At 46.0% G+C, this 22,169-nt stretch overlaps 1 protein-coding gene across 1 annotated transcript in view; it reads left to right on the top strand.

The window, feature by feature from the left end:
• NOP53 (NOP53 ribosome biogenesis factor) overlaps positions 1-22,169 on the top strand; it is a 164,280-nt gene that overhangs the window by 39,294 nt on the left and 102,817 nt on the right. The window contains exons 5-7 of the mRNA XM_069207477.1: positions 6,011-6,081; positions 6,447-6,542; positions 6,735-6,839. Of these exons, the coding sequence (XP_069063578.1) occupies positions 6,011-6,081; positions 6,447-6,542; positions 6,735-6,839 (272 nt within the window). The remainder of the gene's footprint in view (positions 1-6,010; positions 6,082-6,446; positions 6,543-6,734; positions 6,840-22,169) is intronic.

Here is a 22,169-nt window from a genome sequence, read left to right as displayed (position 1 = left end):
GGCATTTACCATACAAGAACCATTTATTCAAATACACAACAATAAAATAGTTCTAAGAACAAATCCAAAATTTCTGCCAAAGGTAATCTCACCATTCCATTTAAATCAAACAGTAGAATTGCCAGTGTTCTTCCCACAACCAAATTCTGTGGCTGAAAGGGCACTACATACATTAGACATCAAAAGAGCACTAATGTATTACATTGACAGAACAAAGCTAATAAGGAAAACAAAACAACTGTTCATAGCTTTTCAAAAACCACACATAGGAAATCCAATCTCTAAACAAGGCATTGCTAGATGGATAGTCAGATGTATTCAAACATGCTATCTTAAAGCCAAAAGAGAATTGCCTATTACACCAAAGGCACACTCAACCAGAAAGAAAGGTGCTACAATGGCCTTTCTAGGAAACATTCCTATGAGCGAAATATGTAAGGCTGCAACCTGGTCTACGCCTCATACGTTTACTAAACACTACTGTGTAGACGTACTAAATGCACAACAAGCTACAGTGGGCCAAGCTGTACTAAGAACATTATTCCAAACTACTTCAACTCCTACAGGCTAAACCACCGCTTTTAGGGGAGGTAACTGCTTTATAGTCTATGCCAAACATGTGTATCTGCAGCAACATATGCCATCGAACTGAAAATGTCATTTACCCAGTGTACATCTGTTCGTGGCATTAGTCGCTGCAGATTCACATGTACCCTCCCACCTCCCCGGGAAGCCTGTAGCCGTTTAGAAGTAGATCATAAATCTTAAACATCTGAACATTTGTAAATAATTATTATAAACTCTTAACGTACATACATATTCACTCCATTGCATGGGCACTATTTATACCAAACAACTCCATCCTCACCCTCTGCGGGGAAAACAATCTAAGATGGAGTCGACGCCCATGCGCAATGGAGCCGAGGAGGGAGGAGTCCTTCGGTCCCGTGACCAAAAAGACTTCTTCGAAGAAAAACAACTTGTAATACTCCGAGCCCAACACCAGGCAGCGGACTGTGCCAAACATGTGAATCTGCAGCGACTAATGCCACGAACAGATGTACACTGGGTAAGTGACATTTTCATTTTGGTTTATCTTACCGCGCTCTTGGAGCGTTCTGCCCAAAAAGGCTACCGTACTACAATAGTCGACAATGCAAGAATAAAAAAAACGGTCTTTAAAAGGATGCGGGCGTGTCCAGGAATTCGAGCTTCATAAAATAAATGTGAAAATTGCATACTTGGAAAGATGTACCACCTGTCTGATACGGGCTTCTGAGGGGCGTTCCTTAAGGCACTAGATAACTGGGCTCTGGTGCGCATATATGCGTTCTGACATACAGATAATGACGGTTTAACCAGTTTCCAATGGAATGAAGTAACGGAAGCTCTACTTAAAGATTGTTTACCCTAAAATCTAGGCAGCCTAACCCAGTGCATATTTTAAGTGATTTCCTTAAGGTTCAATACGTTCATTTTAGTGTAAAACCCAGCGCTGTCCTTGTGTACGTACTTTTAAGCCAGGGTGGTACGTTTGCTGGGTCCGGTGGGTACAAGAGCACGTGCTGAAGACCCTCTTAGGCAGGGCCACTGGAGTTATGCTGCAGGGTTTTATTAAATGCAAAAAAAGCAAATTAAGCTTTCTTGTCAGCATGGCATTCAGGTTAAGGCAGCTGCGCACATTTTCCGGACACTGCTACAAGACTCGCTTGGTTCTCTTTTTAATATGTTCTCTGCCAGTCTGTCGCAAGGCAGCACTGCAACTCCAGTTTGTAATTCTAGTCACTGAAAACTGGGAGTTTTTCCAATGCACTTGACTTTGCTACATGTTTCCATACAAAAACGTGCTTTTCGAACTCAAAGAGAATAGTCATAGAGAACTTTAGCAAACCTTAACAAAGTTTAATTTACGTTGACACATTTTAAAATATATCTATAAAAGCATGAGTCATTGAATGTTTCAGTAAACGTAGGTGTAGGAAGTTATTACTAGGCTGTTGCTGGAGCCTTGAACTCGTTACACTTGAATTCCTAGTAGGTCTCGCTGCTTGCGAAGAATAACTTCTATGTAAGTTGCTTAACAAACTGCAGCTTTTTACCTAGTTCTGCTTTAAGTTGTTTGGCGTCTGTTCGCTCCCTCTTTTTTCCCTCTCAAAGCACTTTCATTAGGAAGTGCCCTGTATGACATTCACCAGCAGGTGGCATCCGTGTTTCATTTGTTTTTCATTTCGGTGGCGCCAGAGGCTTTAAATGCTTTATCGCCTAATGAGGTTGTAGCTTGAGAAGGACAATCCTGGAAGAGCAGTTCTACTAGTTCAGACGGTGTGGCATTTAGGTAACATGATAGGTAACGCTTACTGACATACTCGTAGAAAATACTCCGGTTGGGTAGACCACGATGCTCATTTTACAGAAACTAAACCTCAACAGAAAGCACTTACAAATATAAACGTAGCAGGTGCCCCAGTTGAATCTCAGCTTCTGGAAAGGACAAGCCACCCTAACTCTTGGGCTTGGCAAAGATAAAGCAAGGCTGTGCGCTCAGTGATCCCATAGCAGAAAAAGATCTAGAATCCATCCTGGAGGTGAACTGATGATGTACTGGAGCGTAATCTGTATCTGACTGTGACGCGCGGGTTCTATCTTCCTCTGCTGGAGACACAGAGTAGAAGGTTCTCCCTTTATATAGCACCTGTAAGCTCCGCCCGCTGAGCCACGCCCCGTCCACCCTCGAAGTAGGTAAAGGAATTCCCGCCTTTTACCACGATGATGGACAGCTTTCCAAAACGACCCCACTGCGTTTACCGCCGATTCAGGTGGTGCGTTGTTGATGCGCAGAAGCACGAGGACATCTCCACAAAGACGCACTAGTAACAATCACATTGCCAAAGGCACACAAGGTTGCTGGAGACGTTTTTACCCCGTGGCCCATCACGTACCCTTAGTGTACAATATAAACGGGGCGTATAAAACATGCTAGGTTACGCTTACTGACATACTCGTAGAAAATACTCCGGTTGGGTAGACCACGATGCTCATTTTACAGAAACTAAACCTCAAAGGAAGCACTTACAAATATAATCGTAGCAGGTGCCGCAGTTGAAGCTCACCTTCTGGAAAGGACAAGCCACCCTAACTCTTGGGCTTGGCAAAGATAAAGCAAGGCTGTGCGCTCAGAGATCCCATAGCAGAAAAAGATCTAGAATCCATCCTGGAGGTGAACTGATGATGTACTGGAGCGTAATCTGTATCTGACTGAGACGCGCGGGTTCTATCTTCCTCTGCTGGAGACACAGAGTAGAAGGTTCTCCCTTTATAAAGCACCTGTAAGCTCCGCCCGCTGAGCCACGCCCCGTCCACCCTCGAAGTAGGTAAAGGAATTCCCGCCTTTTACCAGAATGATGGACAGCTTTCCAAAACGACCCCAATGCGTTTACCGCCGATTCCGGTGGTGCATTGTTGATGCTCAGAAGCACAAGGACATCTCCACAAAGATGCACTAGTAACAATCACATTGCCAAAGGCACACAAGGTTGCTGGAGACGTTTACCCCGTGGCCCATCACGTACCCTTAGTGTACAGTATAAACGGGGCGTATAAAACATGCTAGGTAACGCTTACTGACATACTCGTAGAAAATACTCCGGTTGGGAAGGCCACGATGCTCATTTTTACAGAAACTAAACCAATAACAATAAAATACACACACACTCTTAAACCTGTCTGACTAAGTATTTTTTTACCCATGATTCTAATTATGTATTGTATGTGCATATGTGTGTATTCATGTGTGTGTATAAATATAAATATATATATATATATATATATATATATATATATATATATATATATATATATATATATATATATGTGTATGTATGTGTATATGTTTCTGTGCCTGGCATGTTTGTGGATCATTGCATGGCTCCTGTTTTTTTTTTTTTTTGGGTTGTTATACTAGATATCTATGAATTTCTGCTCTCTTTTTATCACACTTATCTACTCATCACTCTTATGTCATGTCTCTATCAAACTATCCTCTATTCTCACTCGGACTCATCCCAAATCCCTTCGACCACTTTCATCTCCTAAATATCTCTGCCTAAGCTCTTCCCTCCACCTCCACATCTAACTCACCAAACCTCACTCTACCTCTGTGACCTCCCACACAACCCTACTAAATTTTCCTGCATTCATCTCACCCTGCTACTATGCTCTCCCTATCCCTTCCACATCCTCTTTCCCCTCCGCTCCCCTTTTATTCATCTCAAGCCTTTGGATTGAGTAAATGAAGGATAAACTCCCAATTAACACTTCTGGATTTCTTTCCTCCTCCACCCCTCCATTACTCCAGTCAATCTAACTAACAAACTCTCATATCCGCAACTCAAATTAACTCATAATAATACTAAAACTGTACTCCTTATTAAATTATACTAATCCATCACTAATTCTTGTTGGGTACCGGAGTAGCGTGCTACTCATCCAAAAGCGCTTCGACGCCTCGTCAGGGGTAGTAAGCGCTATATAAATACGATTACAATTACAATTTAGCCCTGCATAGAAATCCAGGACAAACGGGTATAACGCCATCTTCCACTGAGGCCGACAGAAGGTTGCCAAGTAATTTTCAATCGATACACTGCACAAAAATATTCCCTGCTTTGCTTGCTGATACGTGATGAGGTGAGACGTGCGAGCTTTTCAGTCCTCTCCCGAATCGAGAAGGTAATGCTAGTTTGTCTGATACCTGCAAAACGTGAACAGGAAGCATTGGCAGTGTAGCGCCAACCAACGGGACTGGTGCCACACAATCCGAAGCAATTGTGTTTTTCCCCTACTTACAAAAAAAACAGGACACATGGCAGCATTTCAAGCTTTTTTCACACTAACGGGTACGGCTTGCACCCATAACGGGTACGGCTTGCACCCATAACGGGTACGGCTTGCACCCATAACGGGTACTGCTTGCACCCATAACTTAATTCTAGCGCTCCAATCACTCCACCACGTGTGCAGTGGCTGTTTATCAAAATATTGTATGGCAACTATTGTCTGACACAAATATTGTGCTCCTAATATGCTCTAATTTGGTGTACATTCTTTATTACTAACTTTAGTGGGGCAAAAACCTTGTTGATAGTTTACAACACATTGCCCCTCATTACGCGTCTGGCAGACACGTGACCACCAGACTTGTGGTGGTGGTTGCACCGCTGCCAATGTGGTGGTCCATGCGCCACATTATGACCACAGCAGTCGTGCTGCAGATGGACCACCAGGGTTAGTTGTCCTGGCGGTTGTGGTGGTCTTTATCAGCCAGGGCAGTGCTGCCCTGGGGATTACGACTTCATTCTCTGCCAGCGATTTCATGGCGGTAACACTGCCTTGAAAAGGCTGGCAGAGAACGGGTGCAGGGGGGCCCATGCATTGCCCATGCACTTGTCTTGTGCAGTGCAGGGGTCCCCCCCTGGCCAGCACCCTCAGTGTTCACTGTCTGCTTTGCAAGAGTGAACCTTGCGAGGGAGCTGGTGCTTCATACAGCATTGCTGCCAGCTTGATTACGACCCGGAGACAATGCTGTAAGGTGTTTCCCTCTACGCCGGTGGTGCGGAAACTCAGGTTTCTGCGTAGCGGAAACATGTAATGAGCCGGCGGGGAGGTAGCCAATATGGCTGTAACCTCCCCGTCGGAAGTTCGGACGGGGAAAACCGTCTGCCGAATTCGTAATCAGGCCCATCATGTCTGGCAACCTTGTGAAAACGATATTCTAGGGTCACACTAAATGGAAAAGCATGGGCAATGTAAATTTATTCCCATTCCTCCACTTGCTTACAGGACTGCTAACTTATGCTCACGCCTTCTGAGGTTTCTGTTTTGAGTGCTGTTAGAGGATATTATCTTATTTTTTTTCTCACATCATGCTTTCTGCTCTGCCTCCTTTCTTTTGAAATGTGAGGGTCCCACCCCACCAGCTGTAACATGTCCACTTCAACTTTCCTTTTGGCAGATCCCTTGGATGATGGTCTAGCAAACAAGGACAAATTCTACTTGGAACAGACAAAAAAGTATCCAGTAAAGGTAACTACTCAACATTTTGTGCTGTAGCATTTGTATAGCACTTCATACCCTTGACAATTCTCTAAAGTACTTCCGGATGGGCGATAAAGAGGCTGCTCTGTTGTGTTTCTTTGGTAGGGTGTAAATTGGTAATAAGGCCTACATGAAAAGTGCTTTGGCATTTTGATGTTCAAAGGGTTGCTTCAGATGTAGTGCTGCAAACTTGTGGCTGCACTTAAGCATGACTTAAAGGAAAGGGGTGTAGGGGCATTGTATTTTTTTATTATTATAATTACCTTCACAGTGTAAGGGATATCTCTGTTGTTCATGGCTGGTTGTTAGGTACGACTTAATTTAAAATACGCAATTTCTTCCCCACTTGCCAGCGACCTGATCGCATGAATGCAAAGCCTTCTCAGTTGCCTGCCGTAGAAGTGATATCTTCAGGTGGATCATACAACCCAACTTTCGAGTCTCATCAGGTATGCGTGTAATTCTCTTCATTACTTTGTTGATAGACTGTCCTTTACACGTTACCGTGGTGAGGACCATCATGGAGTGTCCATCAATAATTTGGGTCTCTACCTTGGATTATAAAGAGTTCTTCATATGACTGGAAGTGTGGAATGCAACACCTCTTTCTGATGGCAGTGGTACTTTTGTTTTTCTCTTAGGCATTGCTGTTGCGTGCTCATGAAGTAGAGCTGAAGCGGTTGAAGGAGGAAGAGAAGCTCAAGAAACAGCTGAGCTTTCCAACTATCGATCAAGCCCCAACCAGTGTAAGTGCATTTCCTTAGCATTCAGTCTTGTGTCCAAGGTGACACATTCCATTTGAACTGTGCAAGTCGCTCCTTGGGTATGTCTGATTGTTCTTGTTTTGCTCTTATTGTAAGCTGAATGTCTCCGGTGAATTTAGAAAAATCACATCTGTGAAGAAAGGGCCTGTGGTTACTGAAGGGGGTAGGGTCATTAATAGAAAGACTTGATGTGATTGGAATACTGGCTTTACTGCATTGTGGAATTCGGTTACTTGAAAAACAGTCACATTAGGAAAGTAGTTTTGAGATTTGTTTTGAGATAGTTTTGTTACACCAGTGAACTTTATGAATTGAGCTGTAGAGAAATTCAGCATATTGAGGACAGAAAGTTACTGATTTTCCAGGAGGAAATGCATGATTCTTCTGGTCTGTGACAATCCTGTGGGGATTCGCTTGGGAGGAGCATGGCTCATCTATGTAAGCTCGAACAAGACCGTGGTGCTTTCTCTGTGTTAAAAAGTATTTGTGTACTTAAGTTGTGAATTCCTTTTTGAGGTCCTGTTAGTGTAAGCTCGGGTTTGGGCAAGACCATGGTGCTATTTCTGTATGTTAAAAAGGATTTGCAAACTTGAGTTGTGAATTCCCTTTTGATGTCCTGTTATGTAAGTATTTCTTACTAGCTTTGTTGTTTTTGGCCTCTTATACACACCTTTATGGTTATATCAGAGTTGTTAGGAATTCACATACAAGTCTGCTTAAGGGTTGGTTTGGTTCAGTAACAGGCATAATATTAGGGAACGGAGACCATCTTGTGTTGGTTTGGTTGAAAATGTCCTTTTGAGTCCTTGATCTGGCTGGAACGCCTGCTGGCCGTCCTTTGAAGAGGTGGGTGTGTTGTAGCTAGTGCTTGGTAGCTGAATAATCAGTGAGGTGATTTGGGTCTTCCCACTGCGTGGCCTTAGACTTATGATAGTAATGTTGCAGTACTACAGCTCCAGTGCCCAGGGGATCTGTTGAGGTATTTGCTTGGGTGTGGTGTGTGTATATATTCTCTTGCACAGCACACACAAAGCATTGGCTTCCCTTTAGAACTCTGATTCCTGGGCCAAGCTCCAATTATTTGTTATTTGGAGAGTCTCCATGGGAAAAGTGACGGTCTCCTTTGTCATTTCTGTAAGTTTAAGGTATCTCAAATAGCATCAGCACTTAAGATACCTGAATAAACTACTTAATAGATTAGTATTGGCTAGTTTAGGGGTAGTGTCTCTAGTCCATTCCAGCATCAGTTGAACAGAGGGACCGGGGTGGAGTGGAGAGAGGAGAATTGGTGGCAGACATGAAAATGTACTGGATGATACTGCTGCAGTTTGCAGTGAGATATTGTGCAATACGGACACCCCTGATAAGTTTAGCATCTGACACTGTCACTCCCATAGATATGGTAACCTGTTGGGGTCAGACAGCCTTCCTCTCCCTTTAGGGGTCATTGTTACCATGCTTATAAAAGATGCCTCAACAAAGCCGGTGGGTTTGGCTTGGGTGTGCTGAAGCATAAAAGCACTGGCATGCGCAAATGCAGCTTGCGTGCATTGACAGATGAAGGCCAGACATATTTTTTTGCCATTTTGTTGTGAATTATACAAAAACTCTGAAACACCCTAATTATGAGATCAGTTCCCACAAAGGGCTTTAGAGAATTGTATGCCTATCTCATATGATACCTAATCATAAAGGCAGCACGAAAAAAGCTATGCTCTTGTAGGAAGTAATTGGAGAAAGATACGAGGAACCTTCATGAAATTTGGACACTGTCCAATTAAACTCCAAGTACTGTGATGGGCAAAAACATCAGCAAAAAGATGCAACTCTGGAAATTAGCCAAGATGGGGGAAACCGGGCAAACCACAGAAGATTTATCTTTTCACTTTAATAGAAAAAAATCACAACCAAACAGTGATCCCTGGTAGCGTCAGTAGAACTGTTGCAGCCAGAAACTCTTACTCCAGAGGAACAGGGAATCTGCTGCAATATACTTACTCACATGGCAGACGTGAGTAACCCTCACAACGGATTCCTGTGGCTCAAGCAATTTCCTTCTCACATCACTGTCAGCCGCTCTTCTGGGGATGAGGGGTGGACCAGGCTGGCAGCATGCAGCCTGGCAAGCCTTTGAGGCCCTTCCATCCCCAGGCCTTAAATATAATCACTCTGGTTTTCCAGTCGTCTTCGATACTGGTGGGAAGCAGAGGGCAGGGTGTCCTTTTTCCGCGACTTCTGGCCTGCAAGTAGGTATTGTAGAGCAGACTGAATGTCTCAGGTAGGAGTAGATTAAGAGATTTGTCTGTTTACATTTTTTGGTTACCTGGATGGCTCTAAAATGTCTGCTACAAGGAAGTACAGCAACAGTTTGCCTTACAAGGAAAGGCTCCATAGCGAGTTAAAAAAAATGTTTTAAAAAAAAACACACAATTGGCAGATGACACCAGTGTACCCTAACAGTTATGTGTTTCCTACAATATGTGGGTTTGGGGAAGGTGGCAAGCACGCATCTGAGCTATGGTTGGCATTAAGTGTCAAAATACTAGGCCTACATCAATTCAGATAACTGGGCGTGTGACTGACAAGCAGACATCATAGGGTATAAAAGGGACAGAAGATGTACTTACTAAAGAATACTCCGAATGCGAGATTTACATTAAGCTAGAATCGTGCCGACAACTCTAAACAAAATAATATCCTGGGGGCACCTGTCATTGGCCTGACTTGAGTCAAGATGGAGTAATGTTAGTCTACAAGCGATTCAACAGCAGTTACTAAAAAAAGCATTACAATTAATGGGGCAGAATAGCCTTAGAATCCAATATTTTCTCTTTACAGGGCACAACACTTTTTGAGGACTTAGGAGTGGGGCTTCGTGTCGGAATTTGTTGATTATTTGCTTGGGGTTGAAATCTGCTTATTAACGTCCTTCAAATCCCATTTTCCCCACTTTATGTACATTTTGCGTATAGCGTGTGTAAGTTCATTAGTACAGAGCTGCCCTTATGATCAAGGATGTGGGTTACGTCAGGTCTTCATGATTGGTAAATAATTGAGAATATCTGAGATACAACATGAGATCACTCAGATTAGTAGATGTCTTGAAACATGAACTGTTTAGAGATTTTGCAGCATAAATCCTTTTCTGGATTTGCATCATTCCGCCATCTAGTGGTTGTGCCCGAAATTGTCACCCCTTTTTTATTTATTTTTTATTTTTCTTTCTCTCTTTCTCTCTCTCTTTTTCTCTTTCTCTCTTTTTCTCTTTCTCTCTTTCTCTCTTTCTCTTTTTCTCTTTCGCGCTCTCTCTTTCGCGCTCTCATTCGCTCTCTTTCTTTCCTTCTCTCTCTCTCGTCTATCGCTGCATGACATCAGACGGCTCCCCAGATGTTCATGTTAGCCATCTTCAGATTATTTTTCCCACCTTATGGGTCTGGAAGCAAAAAAGGAGCTCTGAAATTTTGGACGGAGGACGCCGAAAACGTAAAATAAATATTAAAGTTTTTTTTTTTTTTTTTGGTTATACGAATGAGAACACGGACATGAACAAAACGGACAAGGAGACAGTCGGAAAAATCCATGGAGCAGGAGAATGAAGCATGGTGTAGGTCATGGAAAACACCCCGTTTAAATTCTGCCTTCACTGCGACTACAAGTTTGCAAGCGTGACCCACACGAGGTCTGCAACCTCTGTCTCCCAAGGGATCAGCGGGACGATGGCTGGGAAGCCTGTGCCGCATTCATCCCCAAGACATTCAAAGCACACCGAAAGGAGAGGGAGGAGCACCATGGAGTGATGCAGAGCCGAAAGCACCACTAGTCGCTTAAGGAGTTAGACTATACAGCGATGAGCAAGAGGGAGGTGCAGAATCGACTCAGAGGGTCAAACATCAAATTCCTTGAAGGAGACCAAGAGGGAAAAACTCCCAAAAATAAAGACGGTAAGGGGCGTCAAAAACGGATTCAAAAAATGTAAACAACCACCAAAGAGCTCAGAGGAGAAAGTCCCTGAGAAACAATACCACAAGGCAGCCCAGACATACTAGAAAAAGATGATTGAGGGCCAGCCGCAAGCAAGAGATCCCCACGGATCCCACACCAGGGATACCGAAGAGGGCCGGCCGCCGAAACAAGTGAGACCACAGTCTGGGAAAGAGGCCACAAGAACATCAAGAAAAGAGACCCCAACGCTATCTGGGAACATACACCGAAAAGACCACCTTTGATGGAACGAGACGCCAAAAAAGAATTGGAATTGGAATTGGAGTTGGAGAAGAAGAGATGTCGTCTGGAGGCTGAAATGGCAGTGGTCCTACAAAAGAAAACAAAGAATTTGACAGTGCGTTGAAACAATATTGAATCCAACTGAAACCCTCGACCTCTACAGACTGGTAGGCCGAGGAGGAAAAAACTGCCCTTAAAGCTCTTGCAACCCCTGAACCACATGAAGAGGTGGAGGAGGAAGCCACCAGGAGTTTCGAGAATGATTTGCATGACCTCGAAACAGAGCCCAGAGGAGGAGATCGATATCTACCCCTCAAAACCTTTGTCCCCGATGACATCACAATGCTGCAATAGCCTGGTGAATTGGGCAGCGAACACATACGGAGTTCACCCCTGAGAAAGAGAAAGGGGACTTCTGCTTTCTACTGGAGACCCTCATACCAACAAGTAAGGGGAACCTAAACCTTTCTTTGTCACCCAGAAAACTAGACTAGGGTAAGGAGGCCTTAAAGTAACCAGCAGCAGCCAAGGCAGTAACAGAGTGGAAAAGAAATACAAAGTCTCCCCAAAGGATACCAAATACATCCTGGAAAATAAAATGGCATACTCCATCATAGTCGCGACAGCAAGGAGGAGGAACAATGCCCACTCCTCTGCAGGCCCCCCTCCAGAAAGAGAGAACAAAAGACTGGACATGGAGGGGAGGAAATTAAAAAGAGAAACTGCAAGACAGTGGTGAATAGCCAGCTCCAATGCCCTTCTGAACAGATACGGTCACCAGCAGTGGGACGAATTGGAGGAGCTCGTGAAATAGCTCACAGAAGCAGATAAAGAGGTCAAAAGGGGAAACCATTGCATGTTTAAAATCAGCCCTAGATGCTGCTGATGCAGCGAGCAGACAAATGTGAACGGGAACAACTCTAAGAAGGCACACATGGCTCAGGATATCTGGCTTCAAACCGGAAGTGCAGGCCTCCTTAATCAACAAACCCTTCACTAGAGTGACCTTATTTGGCCAAAAGTGGACAAGTCCCTACAGCAAATCAAAAAGGACAACGATACTTACAAGGCGATGGGGCTCTACAGTTCCGAAGTAGCTTCAGAAGAGGGAGCAAAAACAGAAGGCTCACAGGAAGGGGAGCCTTTACCTCTGGCCAGCAACCGTAACAGCAACCGACCCTTAATAGTACATTGCAGGGCAGCCAACAGACTGGATACCAAAATGGCAACACTCTGCCAGACAACCCTCTTGTGGTAGAGGGAGGGCAAGGGGACAAACCCCCCAGAGGAGAGGGGGACAACAAAATGACTCCCAAATGCCCTCCAACACCCACAGAACAAAAGTAGGGGGCAGAATAGCGTGGTATCTACAACAGTGGGAAAAAATTACACACAGTTTGGTGCTAGACGTGGTACGCCACTAATACAATATAGAACTCTCAAAAATACCACAGATAAATCCACCAAGGAAGAAGGGCATCTCTCAGCAGAGCTAGCTCAACTAAAAAGGGAAGTAAACAAACTCTTGCTAAAACAGGCAATAGAAAAAGTATCAGTGAATTAAACAAGGGAAATTACTCGGCCTACTTCATGGTGCCAGAACAAGACCTTGCAGGAAGACCAGTCCTATACCTTGGGTTCATAAACAAATTAATTTGCACTCAGCATTTCGTAATGACAATGCTTCAAGAGGTGATACCACTCCTGCAAAGACAAGATTACATGGCCATGAAAGACCTTCAGGACGCCTATCTACATATAACAATACATCAGGCACACAAGTAATACCTCAGATTGGTGCTCGAAGGAGTGCACAATCAATTTAAGGTCTTACGATTTGGAATAAAATCGGCACCAAGGGTTTTCGCAAAATGCCTAGCTACAGTTGTGGCATTCCTAAGAAGAAAGGGAGTTCATGTGTATCCTACCAAGACAACTGGCTTATAAGAGCGCATACCAGGGAGAAATGTCAGAGGAACACCAAAACAGTTATCCCAACCATACAAGAGCTCTGGTTTTACATAAACCACAAAATCATCACCAGAACCTCAACAAGAAAAGATCTTCCTATGAGCCAGACTCTATGCCAGATGCTTACCCTGCCCAAAAGTGGATACAGGCAATCGCACAGCAAACTTGCCTTTGTTCCTTCTGGTAATCTCAGACAGCGAGGACAGTCATGAAGTTGATGGGCATGATGGCATCCTGCATCCTCTCATACACATGCAACCATTCCAAGAATGGCTGACCAACAATTGGTCACAAACCACAGGGAGTTGGGAGGATCTAGTGGTTGTAACATGGAATATAAAAGGAGATACAATGGTGAACATCCAAGCACATAACAAAAGGAAAGCCTTTCAGCACAGCAGCTCCCTCTGTGACCATCACAGCGGATGCATCCCACAAAGGGTGGGGAACACACACAGACAATCTAAGAATCCGATGCCTATAGAACAAAACAGATGCAGTAAAACACATCAATTTCCTAGAGCTGAAAACTGTTACTGGCCCTGAAAGTATTCCAATCTCAGTTAGCAGGGGAAACAGTAATAAGGCAGACAATTCAACAACAATGTTCTACCTGAACAAGCAAGGGGATACAAAATCATTCACCCGGAGCAGATTGGCCCAAGTAATATGGAAATCTGCAATACCTCCAGGGATCAACCTACAACCGAGGCTTACCAGGAAAGTACAATATAGAAGCGGACAAACTAAGTAGTCAAGAGAATAGTGCACACAGGAGATAAAACAAGGGAGCCTCGAAAGAAAAAAAAAAAATCAGGATCTGGGACACACCAACAATCACCCTGTTCGCATCAGCAGAGAACAGAAATTGCCAATGCTTCGCCTCCAGGTTTCTACACCACCAATCAAAAGGGGCACCCCTGTCACTAAGCTGGTTAGGGGCATTTGCCTATGCCTTTCCACCAATTTCCCCGAATACCAAAAGTACTGGAGAAGACCAGGAGACCAGGGACGAACCTCATCCTTCTAGCCCCTCAATGTGCAAGACAAGTATGGTACTCGGACCTACTCGAACTGTCCAGGGGACAGAATATAAAAATCAAACCGGAACAAGACCTACTCACAATGCATGGGGTTGGCAAGTTCCACCTCGAACCAGCAACACTCAATCTAACAGCATGGCACCTGAATACATAGAATTTGGACACTTAAGCCTACCACGTAGGAGCATGGATATATTGAAGCTAGGAAAGCAACAACAAGGAGATGCTACGTATCAAAATGGTGAAGATACCTCCTGCACGGGAAATAATACCCAATAAGCAATATCTAGCCAGGAGACAGTAATAACCTACCTCACACACCTACTGGACAGTGACTACAGAGACTACTCTTCACTCTGGTGCCTGGCGGCAATCGTGGCCTACACCAGAGCGGTATTATGTAAAAGTTTCTTCACATCACCCGTGATTAAAAGGTTCCTGGAAGGATGTATAAGAATTGTCCCTCCAAGAAGGGCACCAGTCCCAATGGGGAACTTAAACACAGTGCTAACACAACTCATGACAAAACCATTCGAACCCATGAACAAGGCTGAATTGCATTTTCTCACATTAAAAACAGCCTTCCTAATAGCGATCACATCGCTACAGAGAGTAAGGGAGATCCAAGCTTAAACAATAGAATGGTCGTACATGCAAATCCACAATGACAAGGTAGTTTCCGAACAATCCCGCAGTTCCTACCCAAAGTGGTCACCAAATTCCATGTCAATCAGACCATACAGTTACCAGTTTTCTTCAAAAACCGTCAACCCGAAATGGAGAAAAAGCTACATACACTGGACTTAAGAAGGGCGCTAATATACTACTTGGAGGGGGTCTAAGCAACTCCGCAAGGGTAACCAATTATTTGTTGCATATGCTAAATCCAACAAAGGGACCCTTGTACAATGGATCGTCGAGACAATCCAAAAATGCTGTGCAGGAGCAGGAAAACCACTGCCACACCGCCCAAAAGGCACACTCCACAAGAAAAAAGGGTGCAACCCTGGTATTTATAGCAAACATGCCCATAGACACTATTTGTGCTGCAGCAACTTGGGCATCCCCGCACACGTTCACAAAACACTATTGTGTGGCATCCAAATGCACAAAGAAGCCCATGTGGGACAGAAGGTACTACAGCACCTGTTTGCAAGTTCATCATGCCAACCTAAGTGAAGGGGAGAAACTGCTACACAATCTGATGCACAGCATGTGAATCCAGAAAAGGATTCATGCTGCAAAACTAAATGCTTACTTACTAGTAGGAGTAGTTTTGAGCCTGAACCGTTTTCTCGAGTCACATGCGACTCACCTAGCTCCCCAGAAAGTAGAAGACAAACAGGCGGGGGAGAAAAAAAAAGGAAAGAGGGAAACCAGAAAGCAAAAACAATGGGAAAAAGAATCCCAAGATGGCTACAATGCACAGGAACTTCTGGGGTGCCGTCTGACGTCCTGCAGAGATGGACCTAACACCAAATGGTGATCGATGACTCCCAAAAGAGAGACAATTACAGACCCAACCACTAGATGGAGGAATGTGAATCCACACTTCAGGCTGCAAAACTACTCCTACTTGTAAGTAACCATTTCATTCCTCAGGGCTCCTCAGTTAGGCCCCTTCCCACTAAGCCCTACAACGTTGAATGTTTTCATGACTGCTTCTGCTGCGCTTCTTCAGTTTTCTTTTTATTAGTGTTCTCTCCTATACCGATGAAACACAGTTGGTGTTTTCTGTTGGCAAAACTCTGTTTTCATGCAGAAAACCTTTAAAACATGTCTAAGTAAATGTTATTGACTGGGTGAAACAGAGCCACTCAAAACGCAATTCTGACACTATTGGCAAAGCCTATAGTGCTTACCTATTGGCAAAGCTAATGGCTCTTGCATGTGTTTAGCCATGTTGTACACCAGTGTGGCTGCTGTTCAGCATGTCTAAACGTCCGTGATCTAAAGGATGTAGCGCCGCCCTGGGATTACGAGTCCCCATTCCGCCAGCCTTTCCATGGCCGTCCAACCTCCATGGAAAGGCTAGCAGAATTGGAGCGTCTGGGTCCCCGTGCCCAGCTGTCACGCTTCCCCTGCCTGAATTATGGGTGGTGGAAAGCGCGATGAGTGCTGCTGCACCCGGCATGTTGCCGCCGGCTCGTAATGTTAAGGCCCTGTTCACTGCAGGACCGGCAGGTGGAAACACTGTTTCACCTCTGGCCGTGCGGTGAACTCGTAATAGAGCCGGCGGTGTTTAGACCGCAATGGCGGTCTACCGGCGGTATGAGTTTGGCGGGCGGCCTCTGCCGCCCACCAAACACATAATGAGGGTCTTAGTTTCTTTCAAAATCCTCCCTCTCTTAATCCCTTTTTGCAACATGGAGATGGCTTTCCCAAAGGGACTTTTATGAGGACTGTCCACTTGCCTTCTAAAATCACAACTGGTAATTAGTGTATTTTTTTTTTTTTTAATACTTCTAAACTTTGCAATACATAATAATAATTTTATTTTTGATAATCTGATTTTGGAAATGCAGAAGATGTAACCTGCTTGCCGTGCTCACATGTGTGCTGTGGGGAAAAAAAGATGGCCTAAAAATCTGGAAATTTACACAGTGACACTTTAAACCCCTTTCTCCGAAAGGGTCCTCCTTTTTTGTTTTCGTTAATTACAGGGATTCGTCTGCAACTCTAGTTTAACAAATGTGGTCGTCGGCCACTTCAATAGAAGCAGAGCAAGACTACAGTTTCCATAATGCACTGATAAGTGAAATGAAAGCTTGGGACTGGAAAATAAAATATGGCTGTAAGGAAATGCCTCCTTGGCATGGTTGCCCCCTGACTTTTTGCCTTTGCTGATGCTATGTTTACAATTGAAAGTGTGCTGAGGCCTGCTAACCAGGCCCCAGCACCAGTGTTCTTTCCCTAACCTGTACTTTTGTATCCACAATTGGCAGACCCTGGCATCCAGATAAGTCCCTTGTAACTGGTACTTCTAGTACCAAGGGCCCTGATGCCAAGGAAGGTCTCTAAGGGCTGCAGCATGTCTTATGCCACCCTGGAGACCTCTCACTCAGCACAGACACACTGCTTGCCAGCTTGTGTGTGCTAGTGAGGACAAAACGAGTAAGTCGACCTGGCACTCCCCTCAGGGTGCCATGCCAGCCTCTCACTGCCTATGCAGTATAGGTAAGACACCCCTCTAGCAGGCCTTACAGCCCTAAGGCAGGGTGCACTATACCATAGGTGAGGGTACCAGTGCATGAGCATGGTACCCCTACAGTGTCTAAACAAAACCTTAGACATTGTAAGTGCAGGGTAGCCATAAGAGTATATGGTCTGGGAGTTTGTCAAACACGAACTCCACAGCACCATAATGGCTACACTGAAAACTGGGAAGTTTGGTATCAAACTTCTCAGCACAATAAATGCACACTGATGCCAGTGTACATTTTATTGTGAAATACACCCCAGAGGGCACCTTAGAGGTGCCCCCTGAAACTTAACAGACTATCTGTGTAGGCTGACTAGTTTTAGCAGCCTGCCACAAACCGAGACATGTTGCTGGCCCCATGGGGAGAGTGCCTTTGTCACTCTGAGGCCAGTAACAAAGCCTGCACTGGGTGGAGATGCTAACACCTCCCCCAGGCAGGAATTGTCACACCTGGCGGTGAGCCTCAAAGGCTCACCTCCTTTGTGCCAACCCAGCAGGACACTCCAGCTAGTGGAGTTGCCCGCCCCCTCCGGCCAGGCCCCACTTTTGGCGGCAAGGCCGGAGAAAATAATGAGAAAAACAAGGAGGAGTCACTGGCCAGTCAGGACAGCCCCTAAGGTGTCCTGAGCTGAAGTGACTCTAACTTTTAGAAATCCTCCATCTTGCAGATGGAGGATTCCCCCAATAGGGTTAGGATTGTGACCCCCTCCCCTTGGGAGGAGGCACAAAGAGGGTGTACCCACCCTCAGGGCTAGTAGCCATTGGCTACTAACCCCCCAGACCTAAACACGCCCTTAAATTTAGTATTTAAGGGCTACCCTGAACCCTAGAAAAGTAGATTCCTGCAACTACAAGAAGAAGGACTGCCTAGCTGAAAACCCCTGCAGAGGAAGACCAGAAGACGACAACTGCCTTGGCTCCAGAAACTCACCGACCTGTCTCCTGCCTTCCAAAGATCCTGCTCCAGCGACGCCTTCCAAAGGGACCAGCGACCTCGACATCCTCTGAGGACTGCCCCTGCTTCGAAAAGACCAGAAACTCCCGAGGACAGCGGACCTGCTCCAAGAAAAGCTGCAACTTTGTTTCCAGCAGCTTTAAAGAACCCTGCAAGCTCCCCGCAAGAAGCGTGAGACTTGCAACACTGCACCCGACGACCCCGACTCGGCTGGTGGAGATCCGACACCTCAGGAGGGACCCCAGGACTACTCTGATACTGTGAGTACCAAAACCTGTCCCCCCTGAGCCCCCACAGCGCCGCCTGCAGAGGGAATCCCGAGGCTTCCCCTGACCGCGACTCTTTGAATCCTAAGTCCCGACACCTGGGAGAGACCCTGCACCCGCAGCCCCCAGGACCTGAAGGACCGGACTTTCACTGGAGGAGTGACCCCCAAGAGTCCCTCTCCCTTGACCAAGTGGAGGTTTCCCCGAGGAACCCCCCCCTTGCCTGCCTGCAGCGCTGAAGAGATCCCTAGATCTCCCATTGACTTCCATTACAAACCCGACGCTTGTTTCTACACTGCACCCGGCCGCCCCCGCGCTGCTGAGGGTGAAATTTCTGTGTGGACTTGTGTCCCCCCCGGTGCCCTACAAAACCCCCCTGGTCTGCCCTCCGAAGACGCGGGTACTTACCTGCAAGCAGACCGGAACCGGGGCACCCCCTTCTCTCCATTCTAGCCTATGTGTTTTGGGCACCACTTTGAACTCTGCACCTGACCGGCCCTGAGCTGCTGGTGTGGTGACTTTGGGGTTGCTCTGAACCCCCACCGGTGGGCTACCTTGGACCAAGAACTAAGCCCTGTAAGTGTCTTACTTACCTGGTTAACCTAACAAATACTTACCTCCCCTAGGAACTGTGAAAATTGCACTAAGTGTCCACTTTTAAAACAGCTATTTGTGAATAACTTGAAAAGTATACATGCAATTTTGATGATTTGAAGTTCCTAAAGTACTTACCTGCAATACCTTTCGAATGAGATATTACATGTAGAATTTGAACCTGTGGTTCTTAAAATAAACTAAGAAAAGATATTTTTCTATACAAAAACCTATTGGCTGGATTTGTCTCTGAGTGTGTGTACCTGTAAAGAAATGGCTCCCTGTTGCAGTTACCCCCCACTTTTTGCCTGATACTGATGCTGACTTGACTGAGAAGTGTGCTGGGACCCTGCTAACCAGGCCCCAGCACCAGTGTTCCTTCACCTAAAATGTACCATTGTATCCACAATTGGCACACCCTGGCATTCAGATAAGTCCCTTGGAACTGGTACTTCTAGTACCAAGGGCCCTGATGCCAAGGAAGGTCTCTAAGGGCTGCAGCATGTCTTATGCCACCCTAAAGACCCCTCACTCAGCACAGACACACTGCTTACAAGCCTGTGTGTGCTAGTGAGAACAAAATGAGTAAGTCGATATGGCACTCCCCTCAGGGTGCCATGCCAGCCTCTCACTGCCTATGCAGTATAGGTAAGACACCCCTCTAGCAGGCCTTACAGCCCTAAGGCAGGGTGCACTATACCATAGGTGAGGGTACCAGTGCATGAGCACTGTGCCCCTACAGTGTCTAAACAAAACCTTAGACATTGTAAGTGCAGGGTAGCCATAAGAGTATATGGTCTGGGAGTCTGTTTTACACGAACTCCACAGCACCATAATGGCTACACTGCAAACTGGGAAGTTTGGTATCAAACTTCTCAGCACAATAAATGCACACTGATGCCAGTGTACACTTTATTGTAAAATACACCACAGAGGGCACCTTAGAGGTGCCCCCTGAAACTTAACCAACTAGCTGTGTAGGCTGACTGGTTCCAGCAGCCTGCCACACTAGAGACATGTTGCTGGCCCCATGGGGAGAGTGCCTTTGTCACTCTGAGGCCAGTAACAAAGCCTGCACTGGCTGGAGATGCTAACACCTCCCCCAGGCAGGAGCTGTGACACCTGGCGGTGAGCCTCAAAGGCTCACCCCTTTGTCACAGCCCAGCAGGGCACTCCAGCTTAGTGGAGTTGCCCGCCCCCTCCGGCCACGGCCCCCACTTTTGGCGGCAAGGCTGGAGGGAACAAAGAAAGCAACAAGGAGGAGTCACTGGCCAGTCAGGACAGCCCCTAAGGTGTCCTGAGCTGAAGTGACTCTAACTTTTAGAAATCCTCCATCTTGCAGATGGAGGAGTCCCCCAATAGGGTTAGGATTGTGACCCCCTCCCCTTGGGAGGAGGCACAAAGAGGGTGTACCCACCCTCAGGGCTAGTAGCCATTGGCTACTAACCCCCCAGACCTAAACACGCCCTTAAAATTTAGTATTTAAGGGCTACCCTGAACCCTAGAAAATCAGATTCCTGCAACTACAAGAAGAAGGACTGCCCAGCTGAAAACCCCTGCAGCGGAAGACCAGAAGACGACAACTGCCTTGGCTCCAGAAACTCACCGGCCTGTCTCCTGCCTTCCAAAGATCCTGCTCCACCGACGCCTTCCAAAGGGACCAGCGACCTCGACATCCTCTGAGGACTGCCCCTGCTTCGAAAAGACAAGAAACTCCCGAGGACAGCGGACCTGCTCCAAGAAAAGCTGCAACTTTGTTCCCAGCAGCTTTAAAGAACCCTGCAAGCTCCCCGCAAGAAGCGTGAGACTTGCAACACTGCACCCGGCGACCCCGACTCGGCTGGTGGCGATCCAACACCTCAGGAGGGACCCCAGGACTACTCTGATACTGTGAGTACCAAAACCTGTCCCCCCTGAGCCCCCACAGCGCCGCCTGCAGAGGGAATCCCGAGGCTTCCCCTGACCGCGACTCTTTGAACCTAAAGTCCCGACGCCTGGGAGAGACCCTGCACCCGCAGCCCCCAGGACCTGAAGGACCGGACTTTCACTGGAGAAGTGACCCCCAGGAGTCCCTCTCCCTTGCCCAAGTGGAGGTTTCCCCGAGGAATTCCCCCCCTTGCCTGCCTGCAGCGCTGAAGAGATCCCGAGATCTCTCATAGACTAACATTGCGAACCCGACGCTTGTTTCTACACTGCACCCGGCCGCCCCCGCGCCGCTGAGGGTGAAATCTCTGTGTGGACTTGTGTCCCCCCCCGGTGCCCTACAAAACCCCCCTGGTCTGCCCTCCGAAGACGCGGGTACTTACCTGCAAGCAGACCGGAACCGGGGCACCCCCTTCTCTCCATTCTAGCCTATGTGTTTTGGGCACCACTTTGAACTCTGCACCTGACCGGCCCTGAGCTGCTGGTGTGGTGACTTTGGGGTTGCTCTGAACCCCCAACGGTGGGCTACCTTGGACCAAGAACTAAGCCCTGTAAGTGTCTTACTTACCTGGTTAACCTAACAAATACTTACCTCCCCTAGGAACTGTGAAAATTGCACTAAGTGTCCACTTTTAAAACAGCTATTTGTGAATAACTTGAAAAGTATACATGCAATTTTGATGATTTGAAGTTCCTAAAGTACTTACCTGCAATACCTTTCGAATGAGATATTACATGTAGAATTTGAACCTGTGGTTCTTAAAATAAACTAAGAAAAGATATTTTTCTATATAAAAACCTATTGGCTGGATTTGTCTCTGAGTGTGTGTACCTCATTTATTGTCTATGTGTATGTACAACAAATGCTTAACACTACTCCTTGGATAAGCCTACTGCTCGACCACACTACCACAAAATAGAGCATTAGTATTATCTCTTTTTGCCACTATCTTACCTCTAAGGGGAACCCTTGGACTCTGTGCATGCTATTCCTTACTTTGAAATAGCACATACAGAGCCAACTTCCTACAGTACCTCATTTATTGTCTATGTGTATGTACAACAAATGCTTAACACTACTCCTTGGATAAGCCTACTGCTCGACCACACTACCACAAAATAGAGCATTAGTAT

This window comes from Pleurodeles waltl, chromosome 9, assembly GCF_031143425.1.
Source record: "Pleurodeles waltl isolate 20211129_DDA chromosome 9, aPleWal1.hap1.20221129, whole genome shotgun sequence".
NCBI classification, from domain to species: Eukaryota; Metazoa; Chordata; class Amphibia; order Caudata; family Salamandridae; genus Pleurodeles; species Pleurodeles waltl.
Note: the sequence above shows the minus strand (reverse complement) of the source record. Positions and strands in the feature narration are given on the sequence as shown.